Raw genomic sequence first — 24,142 nt, 5'->3', positions numbered from 1 at the left:
ATTAATCGTTTGAAATAAATTGAGGTTAGCTATGATTTATCTCAGGGTCGTCGCCATGTACGTATGAACTTCGAAAAAAGATTATTACAATAAATTTGACTCTTAAAGTGTGTCTATTGGATGTTCACTTTTTCATTAAAACTGAGTATGAATTATTCTTAATAATTTATTGCATTGTTTAGTTCATCAAAAAAGTATATTTATTTCTCTGTAGTTTTGTGTTTTTGTCCATTTTGTTTCCATATTTAGCTTTTTATCTTATTTTGAAACAATGTGCAAGTACGTTGAATATAAAAGCAAGGTTTCACTTCTTTAGAGAATGGCAAACATTCCTGATACAATGGGCATTATTAAATATAGAAATGAACAGGACGTCAAACACATTTACACCAAGAATTAATCGTTTACTAAACCTAATTATACACCAGTGTATGGTTTCACTTGACAAAATCAATTATGAAGTTAATTGCATACGCAAAGTTCTGTCTCTAAGGGGTTGGTTCACTCCATCTTTGGCTAAGCAAAACCATCAATCGAAACGGTCAGTGGATTGAGGAATCCGATGTTAACCGTATACAAACTAATCACTATGTATACTACATTTAATTTGTTTACATATTTAACGAGTTGATTTTTTGCTAGTAAGGTATCAAACAGAATGAAGCTAAATCCGATAAGTAATAGTTATATACATACATTTTTATACTAAGAAAAAGCATACATGTACTTGAGCGTGAAGTTCCAAATCCAACTTGAATGACAAAAAAGGTAATATCTGCATGTTTAGCACACGATATTTAAAGAATGGTTTAATTCTTTTAGTATTCGTGGTAGTAACAATAGCTCTTCTTCAAGTACTTTTACCTGTATTGAACTACGTAGATGTTTTAAAAAGATATATACTAAAGATACTGTAGTATTAAAAAAATATTAAAAATAGAATATTACTTAAAGTTTACCGTTTGTTTGTGGCGTATCAATTTGAAACCAAATGAGTCAGAGATATAGAATAAAGTTTGTTGGATGAGCGTTGAACCAAACCTCTCCTACCAGTTGCTGATGAACAAAATCCAATTTTCGTCTTTATGTACGCACGATAACTGTCGAATGAGTAGACCCGGAGAGTAGCAATTTATTGTAAAACTCTACCGCTACATTGATATTGGAAATGGTAAACATCGGTCTATTTGGAATTTTTATTTCTGTACGTTGAAGCGTGGTTCTGATTATGCTGATCTTATGGATGACCATGTCGGCAACGAGTAATACACAGAATAAACTAATCAATAAATATTATAAAGATTTGTCTTAGCAACTTATCAACACGGGTGATAATATTTACTGGATTGGTTTGTTCCATGCAAAGATTGAACATTTAGCTTAACCATATCCTTCAAAATCTAAACGTTGAACGGCATTTTACCGTGTTACGCTCACTGGCATTACTGATGAAAATAAGGTAATAGAGCACGAATCTCGTTTAAGGTAGTTCAAAAGTGTCTATTAACTTAGAGTCATGTTACTTTTGCTTATAATTTTATAGATTTTTAAACTGCCTTTGTGAAAACCTAGGGTCTTGAAATTTTGAAGGTATAATTCGAATACTCTTAGGATGGTGCATGGTACAATTAAATCTGTTAGCATTCGTCCTCCTGCAATTAATGTAGTTTTTTCTTAGTTTTGCTGAACAAGCGAAATCGTTATTTGACTTTTATATATCTTAGCATTAAGCGGAGTCTCTCCCACCAGCTGATGACGTGTGTGTGTGTGTGTGTGTGTGTGTGTGTGTGTGTGTGTGTGTGTGTGTGTCTGCATGAACAACTTATGAACGAGTTACTTTGGAAAGCTTCCTCTACCAACTTTATATCAAAATTTAAAATGGTCAACTCTATCCATTTTTAATTGGTCTAAATGTCAGGATGATATCAAATGTGGGACGAACACCAAGGCTTCCACATTAACCCAAAGTCTAGCGTGCGTTTAGATTTGAATATTATGCTCGCAGCATGGCATACCTCCGTAAAGATTAGTTAGTTTTAATTTTAGTTCCTAGGTACTTTTTCATGTATAAATGCTATTACCGCTGCACTATTAATTAAAAATTAATTATTGAAAGGTTGTAAAAAGCCTATCAGAGTGCACTACCAAGAACATACCAAGTAATTGTGAGAAACGAGACCAGAGATCGTCATTGTTGTCGAATACCAAGTGGCTACTATTGTTCTCAGCGACTGAGAATAAACATCAACAGCAAAGAACAGAGGTTGAAATGTACAACTGCAAGATACAAGTCCCACTCGAAGTGATGAATAAAAGTTTGTATGGGAAGCTCTTCCTTTCAGCTTTTTTAGTTGTCAACCGATGTGCGTGACAAATACGCAATGCGTTCTTTTTAACTGTTTCCGTAACGTTGATACCTTTCTCGATATACAAAAATATTGTCTTTCAAATTAAATGACGTACAAAAATATAATTTGCTCTCATTTTGAAATATCGTGGATTCAGAGTTTAATATGTGCACTATGTAGCCAAGTATTCTTTATACACACACTAGACAGTCTTAGAGGATGTTTATCGGACTTACCGGACATATTCGATTTCATGAATAAATATTTTTGCACGTATGTGTTATAATAGAGTATCATGGCGTGAATATGTATGTATATACATTCAATTATATATAACATTGATTAGCCTTTTGAATATGCATGTAGTATATAGTCTTTCTGGAAGGAAACAAGATTTTTCCGGACATATGCCATCGTTCATTGATAGAAAGCAGGAGTAACATTATGTTAAAAAATTTGCAAGCTCTTCCTCAGGTGGATAGCTAAGCAAATAAATACATGGGTTTCCTAAGCAAATAAATACATGGGTTTCCTTCACAATCATTGGATTAACTTGTTTGGTATATAAATCTCCTGATTTTAATCAACTAGATCCCCTCCCCAATTTCGGACTAAATGTTTTTAAGAGAGAATGGTCCCAGGTCATTAAATAATTTTCCTCAGCCCTTTCTCTCAGATCGCTACACGAAATGGTCGTTTAGTAGCGCTTTGATAAGGGTATTGCACGTTCTTTGCCAAACGTTAATAATCATGGTGTTTCATACCGTACTAAAGATATCTTCCCTTGAATGACAGAATCTAGAAAAGTATCAAACTGGAATATTGCTTGGAGTGTTACAATGAAGCCTTGTTTTCGAGTTTAAGAAATATAACTCATAAAACTTGTAGATCTATTTGTAGTCTTGCATTATCCTTTAACTAGTTATATTCTAAAACTAGATGAAAGCACCAACCTGGAAGTAGAGAACGATCTTGCAGAGAGCCATCCCCAAGAACCAGGTTTCGGTGACGTCCCAGATGACGGTGGGTGGGAGACAGAATAAGATCACCATGAAGTCTGCCACCGCCAGGTTAACTATGAAGTAGTTGGTGACTGTGCGCATGGTGGGGTTGCTGTATACGGCTACGCAGACGAGGGCATTGCCCACCAGCCCCACCGCGAACACCAGCACGTGCATCCCGATCAGCACACACTCGTACAGGTTAGGGAGCATGTGTTGCTCCATCATGTCGAGGTAGTCGTTGTCGTCGACACAGTAGTCGTTAGTACAGTTCAGGGTGTTGTTGTCGAAGTCGGAGTGGTTCCCCTTCACCAGGTCGATCAGGGGCACCGACTCACTGTAGAGCTCTGAATCCATTTCGGTGTTGTCTTTGTTGAGTAGAGATCTCTACACTTACCGATGTCTTGGTTCGTAACTTGTCAGAAGAAGAGTCATTTCTGCAACAGAAGTTTAAGATCTGTTAAGCGTGATAGAACTATATTATACATTGAAATATATACTAGCAACAATAGCACAGGAGGGATTATATTGTAAACTAAAAATAGAACTATACATTTTGGAGCAAAGATTTAACAATCAATAACAATATAACTACAAAATAAATGCATATGATAGACGTGATTATAAAATAAATATAATCAAACTTTAGTTGTCTTAATGCAATATATTTTTCCAAATTGATAGTTGTCTAAATTTCCTTATTGATGCCTTCCTTTCCTGGAGAGGCATCATTTTATTTAATAATTACAAATTTGGTCAAAAACTAGAAATAAAAATAATGCATTGTTCTATCTTTATATCTATAAGTTACCATAATTTGTCAAACCTCACTAGCAAAACCAAATGACCCGGTATTAATGATGATCATTTGAATAATCGCTCAAAACTTGAAGGGATTCTCGATTCAACTATGATATTATGCCTATATCTAAGTGTAAATACGAATAAAAGGCATATAATTGGTAACGACACAAACTAGCCGGGCGCATACAACACCCAAATTATATTCCTTGGGCAGCGGCAAAAGGTTGCAAAAGAGATTACGTAACTTGTTCTGCGTTTTTGTTTATTTCTTCTATTATATTTATTAACTTGTTAAAAAAGTTAATAGTTAAGCCATCACTCGAGGGGCTGAAATATTTTTATTCTATATACCTGCATGTCTGTCCGCACAAGCATCTTTGCATATTTTGCTAGTTTTGCATGCAACCTCAGCGAAGCCTGTTACGTGGCACGTGGTTTAGCATACTCTTATTTTGTTTAATTAGATAATTATATGGTCAAATTGTGTTAATGCTTCTAACCGTAAGCTGTAACTTGTATAGTTTGATGTTAAAGAGTTGACCGCACACGGTCAGATTTAATCAACACTATAACTTCAATTTGTGAAGAGTATTTCACTAGAACGCATTCAAAGTTTAAACTAGACATTTAGGTCTAATTTCTAAGCATCAAACAGTTAGTATTTACATGTGAAAGTTTAGTTTACCTCCAGCTCACCTTCCTCTAAGTGTTAGTTCAATTTCCTCTTTCATCCTTCCCACCCATCATGGCTAGCGTACACACACAGTATTTTGTCTAAGTTATCTTGTGTGTTTGACCCAATATATTTTTATACAATATCAATAAAGAAATCACAAACCTTTCAGACCCAGTTTATTACAAACTATTTATATCACGTAATGGTAATAACATTGATTCCATACAGTAAAATAAATCCAATATCAAACTCATCCCTTGGATAAAATAACAACAAATACTCAGAACACCTGAATGAATGTACGTTTATGCAAAAAGATATTTCAGTAAGTTCAAGAAAGATTTCTCGTTTTTGTAGTAAGTTTTTACTTTGATCATTATCTCAATAGAAGACAAGAATATAACAACTACTATTTATAATTGTTACTTTTAAAATTATTTTCATCAACTTCTGTTCACTTTGAAAGCCAAGTCCCAGCGTTGCTATGGCTCTTCAAAAGAGAGGTTTTCTTTGTTTGGATTACTAATCCTGGAGCTATTGGAGATCGAAGAAGTCTTAAATTAAACACTCCGGGGTATACATTTATTTTTGCAGACTATTCTAGTTATATTTTAAGACGTGCTCTTTATAACTTTTTAGGAATATCAATTTGTATTATTTTAGTTTCTCCCAATTATATTTTTAAAGGAGTAATCGTACAATAATATATCATAATCTGGTTAGTATTAACACACTAATATAGTATAACAATACTTTATAAATACCGTACTAGTTTTACTTATGGTTACCATATGCAAATAACAGTAAAATTATAAATTTAAACCCTTCAAATTAAAGTTTATTTCTGTGTAGTAAGATTCTGAAATTGCGCTCATATTTTCCGGATAGTTGATATTAAACATCGTAAATTGTTAGTCACCGTGAGATGTGTATGCACATTGCATACTGCTTATATATACCTAAATACCTGAACTTTCTAATTAGATACGAAAGTAAACTCACTCCATAAGTAAAAATACTGATATACGTCAACACTTTTACCCCTTTCCGAAAAGTTTAAGTCTGTTTTTAACTATCTATATTGAGTAACTTTAGTTCTTCCAAAAGACATTATATATGTCAGAAAATGCCATAATTCAACTCGTATTTAGGAAGGAATTTTGTTTTTCACATATGCATTTATAGTAATAAATTATCAGACAGCTAAAACAACTAGCAAATCCAAGTAAAATCATTATGAATTTGAAGATCTAAAAACAACATAAAAATTGAGAGGAATATAGTTATCATTGTGAAAGTGAAAATTATTTAAAATTATAAATTTGGCATCTCATACCTAAAAATGTTAGTACTTTAATTAATTTACAGGGTAAAAGTAGTTTAGATATGGTAAGGACATCAACGGAAAGGAGTAAATTGTCATTACAATAATTATCATAGTGCTAAAATATAACGTTTTAAGTGATTGTATTGACCAGCCGATTTTATTTATTTTAGCTGTGGAATACTTGTAAAATGTATGAAAATTGTAAGGTTAAGTAATATGAACTTGTGAATCTAACGCCGGGGCACCAATATTTATATGAGAACTGTAGAATCTTGTCAATTATTGTTGAAATGTTCCACAAACCCAAGGAACAATCACGTTATGAATAAGTAAAAACATCATTTTACACATGAAATATTTAGGTTTACATTTTAAACTGATTCAATCGAAAAAATTACTATTAAATAGTAATAAGATTTAAAATTTTATTCAGAACTACAGAACATTCTTTTACTAGATGTTTAACTATGTATTAAGGTATACCTATTTTGTCTGGCACATCGTGTATTTAAAACTAATGTGCTTGTTGTTTGTTGATATTAAAACTTGGCCTCCAAGACATCTGAGGGTCTGAAAGAGAAATCCCGGTTAAATCCGGTCCAGTAAACACACCGATATAGATGCCAAGGAGAGAAGTGCGAATGCCGAGTCGGTGTTTAGTGTAGACCGGTATGTTGGCGAAGGTACACTGATATCTAGCTAGTCAGGATTGAGTACAAGTCTACTCATAAATAATAAGTATTATAATAAACGCGATTTTAATAGTCTTATCGGTGTTTAACTAAATTGTCCATATCATTTTGAACATTAGGTATACTGAAAGATACTGCAACGCTTTTCCTTTCTTTATTTCTATTAAGTATAACTTGGATGTTGCATTCTAGAAATTACATTTTCTGTATAAGAGCTGCAGCACATTATTCAAGAGATTCAAGTCAATTGAAACTCTTTGAAATACTAATACAACCCAAAATTGTAATTTTAATTCCTCGTTGTATGTGTATGTCCTTAATAATGGATTTTTACTAGACCCATACTAGGCTTATCATGCACTACATTATTTTAGTACTTCTGTGTAAAGTTGTTTCTTCTGGTGATACCAAGAGCATTATCTTTTTGGATGGACTTTCGCTATTGATTTAAAAATATTCCTAGTGTATTTGTGTATGTTGTTCTGTGGCAAATATTTCTTCCTGTATATTATATAACACCGTATATTATATAACCGTAACATTAAATAAATTTAGTCTACATCGTGAATATATCAATTCTGAACATTCACGATGTCTTTAAGCTATTTTTTAAAATTCGATATGAATGGGAATTCTTTATTTTCCTTATACTCCTGTACAATAAACGCATTACAAGAGAATATAAGAATAAATAACGGCAATATAAACTCAAACTTGTGAAGATAATACTGATATGAAACGTGAAAGTGACAAAATATAACAACACTTACTTTGGACTGCGAACGTATTCAGCGCAGCAATACTTCTTAACCTTATTGAAATATTGGATTATTTTAGGATAGGACTAGGACAGATTTAAGATGATTATTCTGGAATTTTGCAACTACAAGCACAGCAATAGTAATGGTGTACATGGTTGGCATCTTAATATTGGACACATTCCACGTGGTTCTGGTGTAATAGATTTATCCCGTCCAATACAGTGTGTAACCACAATGGAGATTAACAATGGTAATTCACCAAACAGATTAATGCAATTAACTGGTGGTCTGGGTAGCCATGTTTGTCGGTAACTTTCAGTAAGAGTCAGGGATTTTGATTGGACATTCGGAGTAATCAAAACTAATATAGTGATGTGTCGTAAAAATTAATTAGGTTCATACTGAATCTTCTATTATAAATCTAATACTGATAATTCAGCAAATAACTTTAGTGGTATCTCTGAGTTTTGAAGAAATCACACCGATAGTTTGCTTACACTTTCTCACTTGAAAATTATGAATTGTCCATGTTAATGTGTTTTTTTCGGGAGGCAAACAGTCAAAATGAGATCTCGACTATTAATATTGACAATTGACAAAATTTAAAATTTAATACAAGCAGAGCAAAGTTATCAACATACTATAATTTACTTTAATAAATATAAACACAATACTTAATTTAATATTTTGATTTTTAATGGGACAAGAAAGCAGAGACTTGCTTCATCTGTCAAAGAAGATAATTTTCATTTAGTCTCATTAAATGTGTATTCAAACTGATTGATAGGAAAAAGCTCAACCTATCACTGTATAATGAGTGTATTTATAATGAGTATTTGGGAATATTGAGTATTTTATGTTCCCAAATGTGAAACCTGAGAGTATATATTACTTCTTTGTATGTAGCAAAAACAACAATTTTCACTTTACAATACATACCCGTAACAATAGAAAGGTATTAATTACGGCATTGTATTTAGAATTAGTGATAGTTACAGGTCTCATAACTGCCAAACTATTTAATCAATATATAAATTCTATAATTTTCAATCAATTATTTTAAAACACATTCATATGAATGTTTATGAATACGTTAATTACTTGAGTGAGCTAACCAAAGAAATTGTAAGTAATATTAAGACACACATTAAGATAAAATGCTAAATAAATTATAATTTTAATGTATAAAATAAGCAATATAAACTCTCCTTACTGAGAATTTCAGTAGGAGATGGGAAATATATAAATACAGAGTTATAATGAACATAATCTGTATATTTGTATACACAGACTTACCTATATTTACTCGTACTCGCGTACCGAAGCCTTCGGATCGAATAAAAACCTTCATGGTTTGAGAATTACCATAAAATGTTAATAAGACAGGGTTCCGAAGATTTATTTTCAAAAAGACTTGCAGGAGAAGAAATCTTAGCTCAGGGATTGTGTGGCAAATTGCCAGGCTGAGCTGATCTATGAAGTGTCTGTCGAATGTTTATGCGAGCTCAAGTATTACCTTGTGTATTTAATGACCTGCCACAGTTCCTGTACAAGAGAATTTGGAGAATATCTATCTCACAAATGTACAATAGAACAATACGAGATTTTAAATTTGTATCAAAGGTTAACACATTGATTGCGGCGGACAAACCTTACTACTGTAGTTCTAAAGTCAGTGCATGACTAGTATCGCACTACAGATGTTAAGCATAAGAATCATTTGTACTAACTATATAAGTACCTTTAAACAATATGTTTTCATTTCATATCAACTTTGCCACTTTTCAAAATAAACACCGGACCGATACAACCGGAAAAAATGTATACATATATATGAAGCAGACTAGATGTGGTAGTTGCACGTTCTCACTAACCTACCTTTACTTTCATTTCAACTTTTAGCTCCATTACTAATACAGTTTACCAAGTTTAAAGTATCTACGATATTTCTACTGAGGAAAGACACACACGCACAGACAGATAAGAATAACTTTTAAAGAATGACCTGTAGCAACCCTAATAACTGTAAAATACTTCCCATCATAATAATAGTTCTTTTTTGTGAGACAGTAATTCATCACACAATTTTTTTAAACCATGTCGTGTTTACTGTAACCTAAAATAGCAGAAATATAATATTGTTGATATCCTAACATTATGTTCACAATTTATTTTGGATTTATGATTACTTAAATTAAGAAATCTTATAGCTTTATAACAGATTCACTTAACTACGAACAGCAATTGAACAAACATATAACATTTATTTTATATTCTCAGACGTCTGTGACTAAAAAGTATGTAATGAGATTTGGAAAGCAGAAGTAAGTAAATAAGTGAGCACTGTAAAATGGGATTGATCTACAAACGAACTAAAATTTCCTCAACGTTAAAATAAAGGTTAATTTCCCACTACTACAGTGTACGCAACACCACGTGTCCCATGAATAAACAGACAGTTATAAAGAGAAATATCTGTATAATCCTCACACACACAAAATAGATTTCTTGCCGGCATACTGCTTATATAGATATTAAGCGTTAAACAAAATTTTATATCTATAGATAATTTCGTTCTCGAGGTATCATGTGGACAGACAGACAGAAATTAAATTTTTCCAGCTCCTTGACTTTATACTTCGATAACGCCCAGCCCTTTAAAATTTGATATATATATATATATATATATACCCGGCAAGTGAGAGATCCGGGTTCGAGTCCCGGCGGAGCAAGTACTTTTTGCGATTCAATGTTTATTGAAATTAAATAAGGCTATTGCCATTTATACAAATTTAATGTAAATAAAAGTCATTTGACAGGTATTTGGTCTTGCGATCATATGTTAGTTTGGTTATTTAAACGCATATGTGGCAGATACGGCCAAATAAAAAATAATTGAATCGTAAAAAGTGAGGGCTCTGTGATGTAATGGTAGCACATTCACCCAGCAAGTGAGAGATCTGGGTTCGAGTCCCGGCGGAGCAAGTACTTTTTGCGATTCAATGTTTATTGAAATTAAATATATATATTTATATATATATATATATTCTTCAAGTATTTTTTTATAAAATAAACTTACTTGTTATTGAATATACCTTTTGTAATATGACGTAGGTATCTATAGTTATTACTTTGTGACGTATTATGCTATCCTTTGGTATAGAAGTAAAAATTGGCATAATATAAAATTGCAAATTTTCTTGACAAACTGATTTAGTAAACTGTTTGTTCTAAAGTTGAGGAACTTTGGAACTCGCTGCATCTGATTTACTTGAATGACTCGCTGTACATTCTTTTCAGTAAGTTGTATTTCTGATAAAATAGATATAGTACAAGAGATGTTTCTTTTTGTTGAATAGAACCTTTAATATCTTTTATCATGTGCCTGTGATGGCTATGATGGTTAAATAGTATTGACGCCAACGGAGGTAATTATGAAACCGTGAGAGGCAAGGGAAAAGACAATATTGAGCTTTAGATCCTGTATAAATTTCAAAACCTCGGGTACTAAAATTTGTCTAATTTAATGATTATAGATAGAGCGTATTGTATTTTCATGAAAAAGGTTAAAAGCCGTATTAAACACACTTTTGGTAATTTTCAGAAGTACATGTATTAACAGTTTTTATTTGTTTATTGCGGATTGCCAAACACAATTACTTGGTCATCACTCTATATTGTACAAAATTTCTTTTTAGTATAGACAATACAATTAATTGCACTATTTACTCTCAACGCAAACTAATTTTACAGTGACTAATTACTCATTAACGTATTCGTCTGACATTATATTCAATGAATTGACATTATTATATCGATGATCTAATAATTAGAAAGCCATAACATTATAATCATACTGTTCTATAGTGTATAGTGGTATATGATAGCGATTACCATATTATGGACTCTTTCCACCACTTAGTTTTAGACTTGTACTAACAATGGGAATAGTGTGAATGTCGGCTACAATACTGTTAAATTATTCCATGAAACGTTCAATATTCTGCAGTAGCATTCAATAATGTCCGTGGATTCTAATTAAACATTTTTGTGGTAATAAAACCAATAAACATTTCTTTATTTTATTACTGTTACTATTGATAACGAATAAGTATCACAACAATGTAGGAGAAGTTTTAAACCCAATTACTTTCTTTTCCGATTGTTCTGTAGGAGTTTCATTCTGTACACGTTTAAGTTTCGTTTGATAAAGTGTTCTTAAGTACCGCAAAGTAAACAAACTATCTAACTGAAACTAATAGTGGTTAATATGATGTTTTCTACGATTGTGACGTTCGTTGGTTTAGCAAAGCAACACATTGCTCCGATTTTCGAACTTCATGGAGTCATCATGGACATTTTCTGTGACTCACCTGGTCCTCAACTACTGGGAGTTTTTATATTCGATTTGAAGATCTAAGTCCCAAAACACTTTCAGTTTTGACATTGCTAAGGTTTCTTCTTGACTTCGTTTTAAAGTGATCGATCTGATCAATACACTTTTACTCCATTCGGGTCTTCCTGTGTTTTTAGTTTTTTCCTCGTATATGCTAGGTATGTATTTTTGTTGTCAAATTGTCGCCCATCGATGTTTATATCCAACAAATATTGGTTGCATGTAATATTGATCAATAGAATTCCGAGATCTACTTTTTTTATTCGTCAAAACTTTTAGTTTGCAGATAAACAATACTACTTACTTCAATAAACTTCATAATTAGAATTTTATTAAACATAGAAACAATATAAATAATAGTGGAACAATATAAAGTTTCAAGCAATCCTACAATCTGATATTATTCTAAAATAAAACTTTACTATACAGTAACAGGATGAAAGTTGATCTTTTCTTCCAGATAGTGCAAGGGGTAAATTAGAGGCTCTCTATTTTCTTACTTATCTGAAGTTTAGCTACAAAACCTGACACTACGTAACCAGACTATCCAGTTATAGATATAAATTTATTTATGGAAAGATATACAGTATTTTGAATGGCATAGGAAAGAACTAACATGTCCAAACAAGTCCTGGTCACACTCTACTCTTAATTTCATGTAGTGGCGACTAAAAAAAGTAGTAAACGACTAAGATGTTTAATATATAGAACCAATATATGATAAAATCATGGAGACCACTTGGAAATGGCAACGTTTCTAACTTCCGGTATCCCTAAATTTACTTTAAGAAATTACTGAAATCCAATATTGCAAAAACATGAAATGAAAATTCAACTAAAACCTTTTTTAAATGTTTTTATTGCCATACAAGTGTTTCGGTATTCTACCATCATGAGTGTACCTCTAAATACATAATAAACAATTAAATATACACATGTGGACCATTTAAACATATTTTAAACTTAAATGACACGGTTGTTATTTTCATTGGTAATCTGCATTTAATATTTTATTCTTTTAAAATATTGGGTTTTTCTTATTTTTCAGATTACTATTTAAATATTATGAGGATGTTTATTATAATTTAGATAGATGTGTAATTCTTCTTTTGTGTTTAATTTATCTTTTTTCTTTTCGAAATATGAAATCACCATGTTCTTTTCAATATTTGTGTAGTTATTGACAGTTTCAAATAAGTTTTCAGCAAAATTTGATTTTATTGTAGACATTTTATTTGTTTTCAAAACTTGTACATGTATCATAAACCTTTCTTTAAGATTTCTGCGTTTGCCTAATTGCTTTCATAGTCAATACAGTTAATTTTGTATGCTCCAGATTGTTTTATAATTCTTGTTTGTCATCATTTTTGTTCACTTTGTTTTCTAAATGTATTATATCTTGTTTGATAATTGATGGAAAATTTTGAATTTTGAAAGATTTTTCAAACAGCTTTGTTTAATTTAGTATTGAAAGGTACACTTATATAATTCTGAACATCTTTAGTATTAGGATTTGGTAATATTATGTTGGTTTTATTAATTTGTCTTTTATCATTTTGTGTACATTTGGGGTTGATATCTATTTTTGACAGCTAGATATTTTATTATTCTTATTTCCGTATTTTTATTCTCATCACTTATTGGTGTATGTAACATTCTGTTTACCATTGAGTGAAATGCTGCTAATTTGTGTTTCCAAGGATGGTTAGAGGATGATGGTATTAGAAGATTTGTTTAGGTTGTTTTTCTTTAAACTTCAAATGAGTGATTTCCATTAAGATTAGAAACGCTTATATTCAAGTTTTATGACTTTTTGGATTTCTTTTGAAAACTTAATTATTGGTGATATAGAGTTGAGAAATGTTAAAAAGCGTTTTGCCTGGTTCTCATCTCCGTTGAAAAGACATAAGATATCATCAACATATCTAAACCAATAAATTATAGTGTCATAAAACTGATTATTATCACTCGTTATTATGTTCTTTTCTAAATTTTGCACATACACACATGTATTTGCAAAAAGGCCTGAAAGAGGAGATCCCATTGCCAACCAATCGTCTTGTTTGTAAAAGTCCGTATTGTATTGAAAATATTTTTCATTAACACATGATTTTGTCAATGATAAAATATTATTGTCAATTCCATTCATATCTAGCGTACTGTATTTTGTTAGATTATCTATTAGAATTTAAATTTTTTCTTGTTTTGGAATGTTTGAATACTGCGAAAATTGTATCCGTTCACCATTTATGGCTGTAAGTTTAAGATATCTAAAACTTCATATTCATTAGTGTAGTCATTACGGAACATGTTTTTGTCTTTCTCAATTAAACACTGTATTAATATAAAAATAAATTTACATAATTATATAAAACTTTTGTAATACAAATGAGTTTGTATGATAATAGTGGTTTTTATTGTACAGAGCGAAAAGTTATGTACAAACAGATTGTAATGAAACACATGTGAATTTCAATATTTCAACCTGGACGATGCTTGAGGATGTGAATATGAGACAATACTTTGAAAAAGTACGAAATGCTAAATAACAAAATTTAATTTCTCATGCAAAACAGGATATTCATGAAATAATGAGCTAAATGTTTGACATCACATAATGTGAATTTTTAGCTTAAACTATTTTTTGTTACAAAAATAATGATTTTGCTTGACATTTAAATAGCTTGAATCGTATTCTCAAGAAAAATAATACATGGAAGGCATTTTTGGGAAAATTCATAAAACTATTTGACATAAATGTTTTGTTTATAACTTCTTTAATTATTTCCAAGCTTATATTCTATATGTTGATCTAAAGATAGTCTTAGAGCCATGAAAGGATTATTTACTCTAGAATACTTGCAGTTCGTTTTTTAAACTTAATACAACAAAATACAACAAAAATGATACATTACAAACATGAAAACAAGAAGAATTTGTTAACGGACTGGCCCAGATATCATAAATATCATAATTAGTATTGCTTGATATGTTCAGCCATTAAACAGTGGAATGTGTTGTTGAAACTCTCTCTGAGTGTTAAAGTTAGATTGCATATGCGCCTTATCACTAAGTCCCAGGCTTCCCGTACGTGTTGTGTGTTTGATATGTTCAGTTGTTATCATATAAATAGTGGAATGTGTTGTTGAAACTCTCTGAATGTGACTGGTGTTAAAGTTTAAATTGTTAAAGTTGCTGCATATGCGCCTTATCACTAAGTCCTATGCTTCCCGTACGTATTGTGTGTTTGAATCCATTCCAACATTGGATTGTGATCAGAGATATAAATAATTTTTAAGACTACTAGTGTACGTGAACTTATTAATGTAATGTACATACTAAAATCATTTATTTTATGAACTTATTTTGACCAACTATGGAGTTCATACGATCAAAGAGCGTATTTCAAAACAAAGTATTAACCTTCCTATATATGCATAGATGGAACACGGAGTTTTTTTTTACTTTTAATTAATATCTGCGGTTTTGAAACTCCATCCCCCCTCACGATATTGTCACACCCAAGCGTTTGATACTTAGGAAATTACTCAAATCTGTTTATAAAATAAAATAAAATTACCTTTGCATTATTCGGAGCCCATTATTTTTTGAGAGTTTTTCTTATCGGGAATCTAAAAAAACTAAACTATTACAATGAAATCAGTTTATTTGACTTATTTTGAAAATTACATAAATCATTATGTCGACCGGTTTTTGTCTTCTGTGTTCAGGAAGCGATATCGGCGAGAAGGAGGCTTCTTTGCCCCTATCCAGAACTTGATATTACGCAATAATAATTATGAATTAAGTTTAGAATATGTTACCATAAATATGTTACTAGTAGTAACAAAATTAAAGATATCGTTTAAGAGCGCTCACGTGATCAAAGCTTGAGTTTGGGTACTATCTAGAGGGATGTTTTTAATTTTCCGCGACAACTTTTCCAACATCAGATAACGTTGAACGATCTGGCACCTGATTTGAGTTCTAGAAAGTACAGATCGGAAATGCACCCGGCTATGCGGGCTTCGGTGAACCTTTACATTGTTCTACTAATATTTAGAGTAATTACGAGTACAATACAACTCAAATTACGAAGTTGGCTGCAATAAGTTAAATTAATGATCTAAACATTACGAATTTTTAAGAATAATAAAGTAGATCTCGAAGTGTAATTGATACCGAGACAATATAATATATATATATATATATATATATATATATATATATATATATATATATATTCACAAACACACATACACATTTATATATATATATATATATATATATACATACATACATACATTTATATTTTACACTACTGCATAGGCAACCAATATTGATTATTCACATTATAATTTAAAACTTTTCTTGTACGTATAGAGACAGAGTAGCCTCCATATTATACCAAAGTTCCTATAAATATACTAAAAGCTACTTTATTTACATCAAATTTTCTTTTTATTCATCAGGAACTCATTAAAATATGTTTTAGCTTATTAATATAGGTAGAGTATAAAAAGGTAAAAATCAAGAAAATATCTAACAGTAATTAGTTATGTGAATTAGAAATAATATCTTTTTTCGTTTTAAAAACGAATAAATACGCCATCACATAGAAACTTTAATAATCTTACATTTCTGTCAGTTTTACTGGAATAAACAAGACATTCTGTAAGAAACATAATAGAATTTTAAATTTAAAGATTATGTAAGATGGTATCTTTTGTTTAATTCCTATTATTGTAGTGTCAATAGAAATGACTTTATTTTGTCTTCAATGGAAAAATTCATTATTATTTCCACGTTTGGTAGTGAAATAACTTTATGATCCATTTTCATGATCCCTGTAGCTACTAAGTTACATTATAACACCCAATAAATTATATGAACTTACTTCAAAAATTAAATTTGGCAAACACTTACAGAATCTAATTTAGATAAGAATAGCTAGGTTGTTGCCAACACTTAGAATGTAGGTTTTACTACTATCATATAGTCTATGCCTGTAAAAAATTATCTATGTGATAAAATTTTAAAACTATTACGTTTCTATAAATTAAGTTTTAATAAATTAACACATTTTCTTAAAACATAATTTCAAAACTTTAAGATAATTGTTTTGTATAATATAAAAACAGTTCTTATTTAGTTTATTTATTTTTATGTTTAATTTTTGTGAAAGTAATAGGATTTCTTTCGACATTTGCCATTGTTGAGAGTAACGAAACAGTATCTCGTTTAGAGATATTGAACGTAAACTATTGTAATAAATCAGGTTACATATTTTTAAACATACTTCTGTATTTATCAAATCATATTCTTGCTATATCTATAAAAACAGTAAAGAAGTTTATTTTTGATCATTAAAAATAATATAAAACTCATTATTTATTTCCAAAACCAATTAGTTTTATTAAACTTCCAATTACAATATATACGTATTTTATTGTAAGACACATTGATTTGTTCCTCATCAAAACAGTGATATTAAACAATTCGTTTGCAATTTAATATGTCTCCAAAACTTCAGACATATTATTGAGACCTTCCAGGACTATGAATAATGTTGCTATTATATACGAAAATAAAAATGAATATTAAATATTTTAAAATTTAAAAATATGAGTGATAATTAAGACAGAGTATTTGTATATAATTCTTACTTGTTTTTCTGATCCCAAGTGAACAGTATATTATATTATGTACGAGTAAAGTTAGCAACCACTTCAAGTGACAGCAGTGAAGTGCTGTGTGGGATCGTTTGGTATTCTGTATTCGTACAACACACCGCGTGAGAGAAAGAGAGACGTGAAAGAAGCTGACTTCCTATCAAATAAAAAAGTTTATTTAATTTTGTCAAAAAATACTATCTAAAGTAATGTATCCATTTTAGTTTTTTCTTTATACGATATATAAAAAGTGTACAGTGCTAGTGCGGCGGTACTTCTTTTTAATAACAATTTCATCTGTGCACAAATATAAATTGATAAAAATTAACTTTAAAATTTTGAATTTGACATTTGTTACGGAACAAAAATAATAAAAACTCTAATCAAATATGAAAACAAAATAAATGTAAATCATAACCTGTGTGGCTAGATTAACTCTTTTAGGAGAGTTTTTAAACTACAAAAAAGCTGCTAGAGTGATGTGTGGCCTGGATAGTTGTACCAGTTGTAGGTCAGAGTTCACCAATTATAACGTTTTGACTTTTTCTTCGTTGTTTATATTTTTTGGGCACGATGTGTAAATTCATAAACCTCTATGCATTCCCTAAATATTATCACCTGTATTCCACTAGAAACAGCGGTATATTCATCATTCCGCATTACTAAAGAAATATTTTCCAAAAGTCAATGTCATATTTTGGTCCCAAAATAGTCGATGCTCTGTCGCATAGTTTTAAGACTTCTTCAACTGATTCATAGGATTTAAAGTAAGAATTTAAATTAGTACTTGATAAAACATTCTCTAGAACGGAGCTCCTTATTCTGGAACACTAAGTAATGCGTAATTGAAGTTTATTTTTAGTTTTATTAACTTTGTTTTATGTTACTTCACAATTACTACTGTATTTAATGGTATTTTAAGTACTATATAATCATTTATAGTCTTGATATTATATCAGGTGCCTTAATAGGCCCACCGCCCGTATTAACGTTCGTATGATTAGAGATGAAGTGATATACCTTTGGGTATATTATATAACCAACTAAGGAGTTGTTTATGTAAGGAAAATCCATTCTGGTAGTTTGGGGAAAGATAAAATTTTTTAATAAAAATCCCTAGCAAGTGACACCTAATTTTAAAGTTATTGTAAAAAGAAGATGAATGCCACAAACAAGAGGTTACTTTATCAAATTTAGTGGCAAACTAAAGTTTAAATCCTTTCAAAAAATCCCACAATATACGTTACTTTTAATGTTATAATAAAGTAAATAAAACATTTACTCACTAGTTATATTGGGACTTTACAACAGCAAACCGTAAACGAAGTTATTGGAAGAATCACCAAATATCTACAACCATGAATAATATAGTATTTATTAAGTTTTGTTTCATCTTACCGCTGTGTAGTAGAATTTTCTGGAAATAGCAATGGCTGGTTTTGCCATGTTATCTCTTATTAATTACTAGTTAGCATGTAAGACATATTCAGTCGAGTTTCTGTGTTACGTTTCATTGTTATTTAATATGTAATAAATATGGTTCGGTCAAATGAAGATAAAATAGATATGATATTGTTTTACGGTGAAGCTGAGAGAAATATTCATGAAGTGGATAGTTTAGTCAATGTTGCCTTTCCAGATAGACTAGGGCACACGTTAGGCGTTTAGTTAACACAGTAATTACATTTAAAAAATACTTCTTGTGTAGACTCTTATTATTGAAACATTTATATAATAACCCCTTCTCTTGAAAAGATTTCAATATATCATGTAGTAAGATGTATTAAGAAAGATTTTACATGTAGATTTCTGATTTTGCATGAAACTTAATTTCTACAAGAATTAGTTCTGCCAAGCGTCATTTTTCAATTTCTTTTTGTAAGATTGCTAGTTAGTGTCTATCTCTCCGCAGGACATCTCGAGAAAGAAATGAGCTATATATTTGAAAATTTGCAAGCAACCTCAGCGAAGCCTGTTACGATACGTGGTGTGGTGTACTACTACCTTGTATTAGATCAAACATATTTTCATACTTGTTTGGAAAATACTAGTAGGTACTTTAGTTATAAAGTCATCAATCAATTTGTTATTTACAATAAATGTCAAAGTCTAGCTTTAAGGATTTATATATTTTTAAATATAATGAAATCGGTGCCAAATTAATAGTGCGTGACATGAAATTTGCATGAATCATCATCTATACATGAGGAAACCGAGCTTGATGATTGTTTATGAGGTTTCAACAAGTAAGACTTTTATTAGTAGAGTAAAAATAAAATAGAATATACTGGAACCAATGTCAAAAGTTGGTGATATTTGACTTTAGCACATTCGAACATTGTAGTACTCTCGCTAGCTATCGCAACTTTTATTCCAACACTGTATTAAAATCTACTTTACTAAAAAAAAACTTAAATTTATCATATGGCAAAATTGTTCGAGAACGATTGTATCTAAACAATTTGAACTTTGCGTGAACCATCATGTTTACATAGACAAATGTGAGTTTTCAAGATTTTGTCCGAAAAGATATAAATTAAATTTTTTCAGCCTTATGAATGATAGGCTTTGCTTACGCTAAACAAAAAAATATGAAATTAAACTGTTTAAAAAAACTAAATGCTATAAAGATATTTAAATATCACGTATAAAATTAAATACAATTCTTTGATAATATGAACATACACATAGTTATGAAAAAGAAAACAGATTACAATGTACAATCTGTGTAAATTATTAAAACATTTCAAAATGTCCCAAAATAGTATTATACATTTCTAGTATTGTAACATGTATTTGGTGGCGATAGAAATAATTTATTTGAAATTTTCCACAAAAGAAAAAAATATCTATCTTTATTTGAATGGTTCAAGATGTTTCAAAGAAGTGATTGGATACAATATCTTCATTCATATGGATACAAAGTACACTTATCCAGTTCTCAGCAACTTCCTTCCACCACTTAAACTTTCTAAGAGCAAATTATCTTAACAATGAGTTTAGGCGAACAAAACCAAAACAGCCCCTGTTAGATACACCAGGTAACGAGACAGTACACGGTGACAATGGGTTGCGACAGACTAAGACAAAGTGACAAAGTTGTTGAAAGGGGTAATTTAAAGTCTATTGAAAAAGAAGTTTGTACTCGGGAAAGGAAGAGCATTGTTGACTTTCTTTCATTGACTTGTCTATTATGCACGCTTAAAACTCTAGATCTAAAACAGTAAAAAAGAACTCAAACAATGTTAAATTAGCAGCAATACAAATTTTAATCAAATATAACTTTTAATCCTTAGCGTGATAAAAATAATAAAAGCGTTAGTAACATCGCTTTTAAAATCATTTAACTAATAAGCAGGTAATTTTATTTTAACATAGAATCAAATCACATTTGCAACACTTTGGTATTGTGGTGATGCTTATCTTAGGTTTACATCATTGTTGGGCAGTTATCATGTTTTATTGTGTTTGACAAAACTTATTATATCTTTTTGTTATAATTTGAAAACTCAAGTCATATCCCACAATTACCTGCGTAGAAAATTGGTTTTTAAATCATACAGGCTTTGACAAACACTTTAAAGTACATGTTCTATTGATTTTTATCTCTTACAACCGTCAAGCATCATTAATGAAGAAATTTAAATAGATTACCTGATTATGATGATTTTGGTATACATCACATCATTTGATGTTTGCAACCTTTTTGAAACCCACTTATTTCGACTTCCATAAAAACTAATGTGGCTGGCAATAGATTTATTTCTCAGGAAATATTTCTTTATCGATTTTAATACAAACCACACACAGAGTTTATCTAAATAAGAATATTTGAACTTTTATAAAGATATATACTTGTAATGTAAATGTTCTCAAATACTTAGTATGCAGTGTTTGTTGAGTAGTATCATGCAGACGTGAAAGAAAAATGTACCATCTAACTTTCATTATAGATTTAAAGACACTCACCTTCGTTTTTTTAGAGTAGTAGTTTTCTCATCCAGCCTAAATTTCCTTGAACGCGACAAAGAAATCCCAAAGAAATCTTAGATCGGAAGTAAATTACAAATAGTAAGTCAATATTTCTTAACCAAAGTATGGTCCCAGGTCTACGCATGTATATATTCTCCTAATCTGGTCTTCAACACAATTAACTATGGCACCGGAAATACCTTAAACAAGAAGTAAATTAACTGCCCAGGCCGGACGTATCAACAAGCTAAACTTAACCAGGTTGTCGGAAATATATTGCAATGGAACCAGGAGTGTACTCATACCTTGCGAGCCTAAAATAAGAGCAACTCGCTGCTTTGCCGGGTTTCAAAATCATTTGAAGCTCGGGTTTTTTATTTACATTGCCACATATTTATATTTTTATTTAACATCTTAAAAGTTGTATATTTATATTTAAAAAGTTTGTGGTCCAGTTGTCATACCTTAATAACTAAATTTGTATTGTACGAAAACTGCAGTTAGAAGGAATCGAAAAAGTATCGAACATCAGATGATGTTTGTGGAATCTATATAATTTGATGAATTTTCAATAGGTGCCAATTATGAACTAATATTTCAGTTCCACTATGACCTGAAGTGTTTACAAACGAAAAGATGTTCCTGTAAAGAAATGAAAATATTTACTCTGTCTTCTTGCCATTCATTCGAGAAAAAAGAAGTTCTTTGTAATAAATGTAATGTTCGATGTAAGTTGAAGTATTGGAAACAGTTTAATCCAGCTACATCTTTATATCATAATGTAAATTCGTTTTGTTTTATTTAGTTTCACTTTAACAAGGGTTTGCTTAATAAATTAGCTAAGTTATGCTTATCTATAAGCTATGTTTTTTAGGTTATATGTTATTTGAGTATGTGATTAGTTAGTCCGGTTATTTCATTATTTCAATATATATATTCAAGTTATAAATATATTTTTTTTAATTTTTATTTATTTAAAACAATAAAAAATTACTAGTGGACATGTTTCTTTGATACGAATTGTTTGGAAATAAACTTAAACTTAATATTGCTTTATAAACACGTTTTACGAAGGACAATGGGAAATCATAACATTGGGTTTAGGCCTAAACAGACCGTAGGATTGTTTCTGGAATTACAGTATGGGTATCCAAAACACATGAAAGTCACCCTCCGCAGTAAACTATACCTATACTCCAAGTGGTAATTCGGTACCGTTACTACTCGTTGTACCGAGTGAAGATACTGGTTAACTGAAATTATTCAAAAGTCTTAAGTTAATTTTTAAACAATCTAAGTTCATTTACATTATCAAAATGTGCGTGATGACTTGCTTATGCTTAACGCATTCCTAGATACGAGTCAGAAAACATGGTTCTTATTGAAATACAGACGTAAATTTAGATTAATATATAAGAAGAAACCCTCTTTGTTTTGTTAGGCAGTTTTGAAACTACTTTCTTCTATTTCCGACTTGAATGCATAGTTCCAGAAATACATTATTATTATATTATTATTATTATTATACATTTTATTATACAATTTGATATATTAAAAATGAAAGTAACTTTGGCATAATTTGCATTACTGATATTTATAGGTAAATAACCCATTTATGCCGGTTTTAATATCTAGAGCAGTTAAGTTTTCTTAATGTAACTAAGCAATAGCACAAACTTAAACAAACGAGTACACTGTTATTCAAACGAGAACCACAAAATAGATCATAACAGTCATACACATATTTTAGTTGGAGAACGCGTTGCCAAAATTCAATGTACATATTTGATTTCCTTTGTTAAGTACTTTATTAAAAACACAGCTGTAATCGAATCCAAAACTACAAAACAACAGTGTCTGCCAGTAACAATAAAGTTTCTATATTGGAATGAACGTGACTCAACTAAACCACGCGTTTGATATTGGTAGGATTTAACCACGTTTGACAACTTTGTACGTGGAAAGTACAGTTTTGTGACATGACTTTTACATATCTATTTCTGATGCTGAAAAGCGTCAGATTTCTCGTACATCAAATAAAAATTAAGCATTTATACAAACATTTGTCTCCTATTGTCAAGTCATAGCATCTTATATACGTAATTTCAAACCCTTTAGAAGTATTAATTTCTTGCACAGAAACAAGTAATTCTTTGCAAAATTCATATTTAAGGAAATAAAATTTAGATTTAAACGTAGATTTCAAAGCTATGAGTCATCACTATTTTATTTATACCTCTTAAGATTTCGAGAGGTTGTAAATATGACCAATCGTAGATCAATATTTGGTTATTGCTGTCAGTGAAGTATTTGAAATAAAACTATTCTGTATTTAAAACTTCAACGAACACCCAACTGATGTCATATAAAACATATAAATGTGTAAATGTAAAAAAATATTTAAAATTGTATGTGGTTTTTGATAACATTTTGTTTCTCATATATGTATGTTTTTCATAATTTAAATGATATTTTGAAAAATGAACGGTTGAA

General features: G+C 30.4%; 1 protein-coding gene across 3 annotated transcripts in view; it reads right to left on the bottom strand.

Annotated features, from left to right (window-relative positions):
- The window catches only part of LOC124365332 (orexin receptor type 2-like), a 361,016-nt gene that overhangs the window by 44,782 nt on the left and 292,092 nt on the right, over positions 1-24,142 (bottom strand). For all 3 annotated transcript variants that reach the window (XM_046821307.1, XM_046821315.1, XM_046821311.1), the window contains one exon: positions 3,302-3,786. In XM_046821307.1, coding sequence (XP_046677263.1) covers positions 3,302-3,706 — 405 coding nt within the window. In that variant the 5' untranslated portion in view covers positions 3,707-3,786. The remainder of the gene's footprint in view (positions 1-3,301; positions 3,787-24,142) is intronic.

Source organism: Homalodisca vitripennis, chromosome 1 (assembly GCF_021130785.1).
Source record: "Homalodisca vitripennis isolate AUS2020 chromosome 1, UT_GWSS_2.1, whole genome shotgun sequence".
NCBI classification, from domain to species: Eukaryota; Metazoa; Arthropoda; class Insecta; order Hemiptera; family Cicadellidae; genus Homalodisca; species Homalodisca vitripennis.
This window is presented reverse-complemented; position numbering and strand designations above follow the sequence as displayed.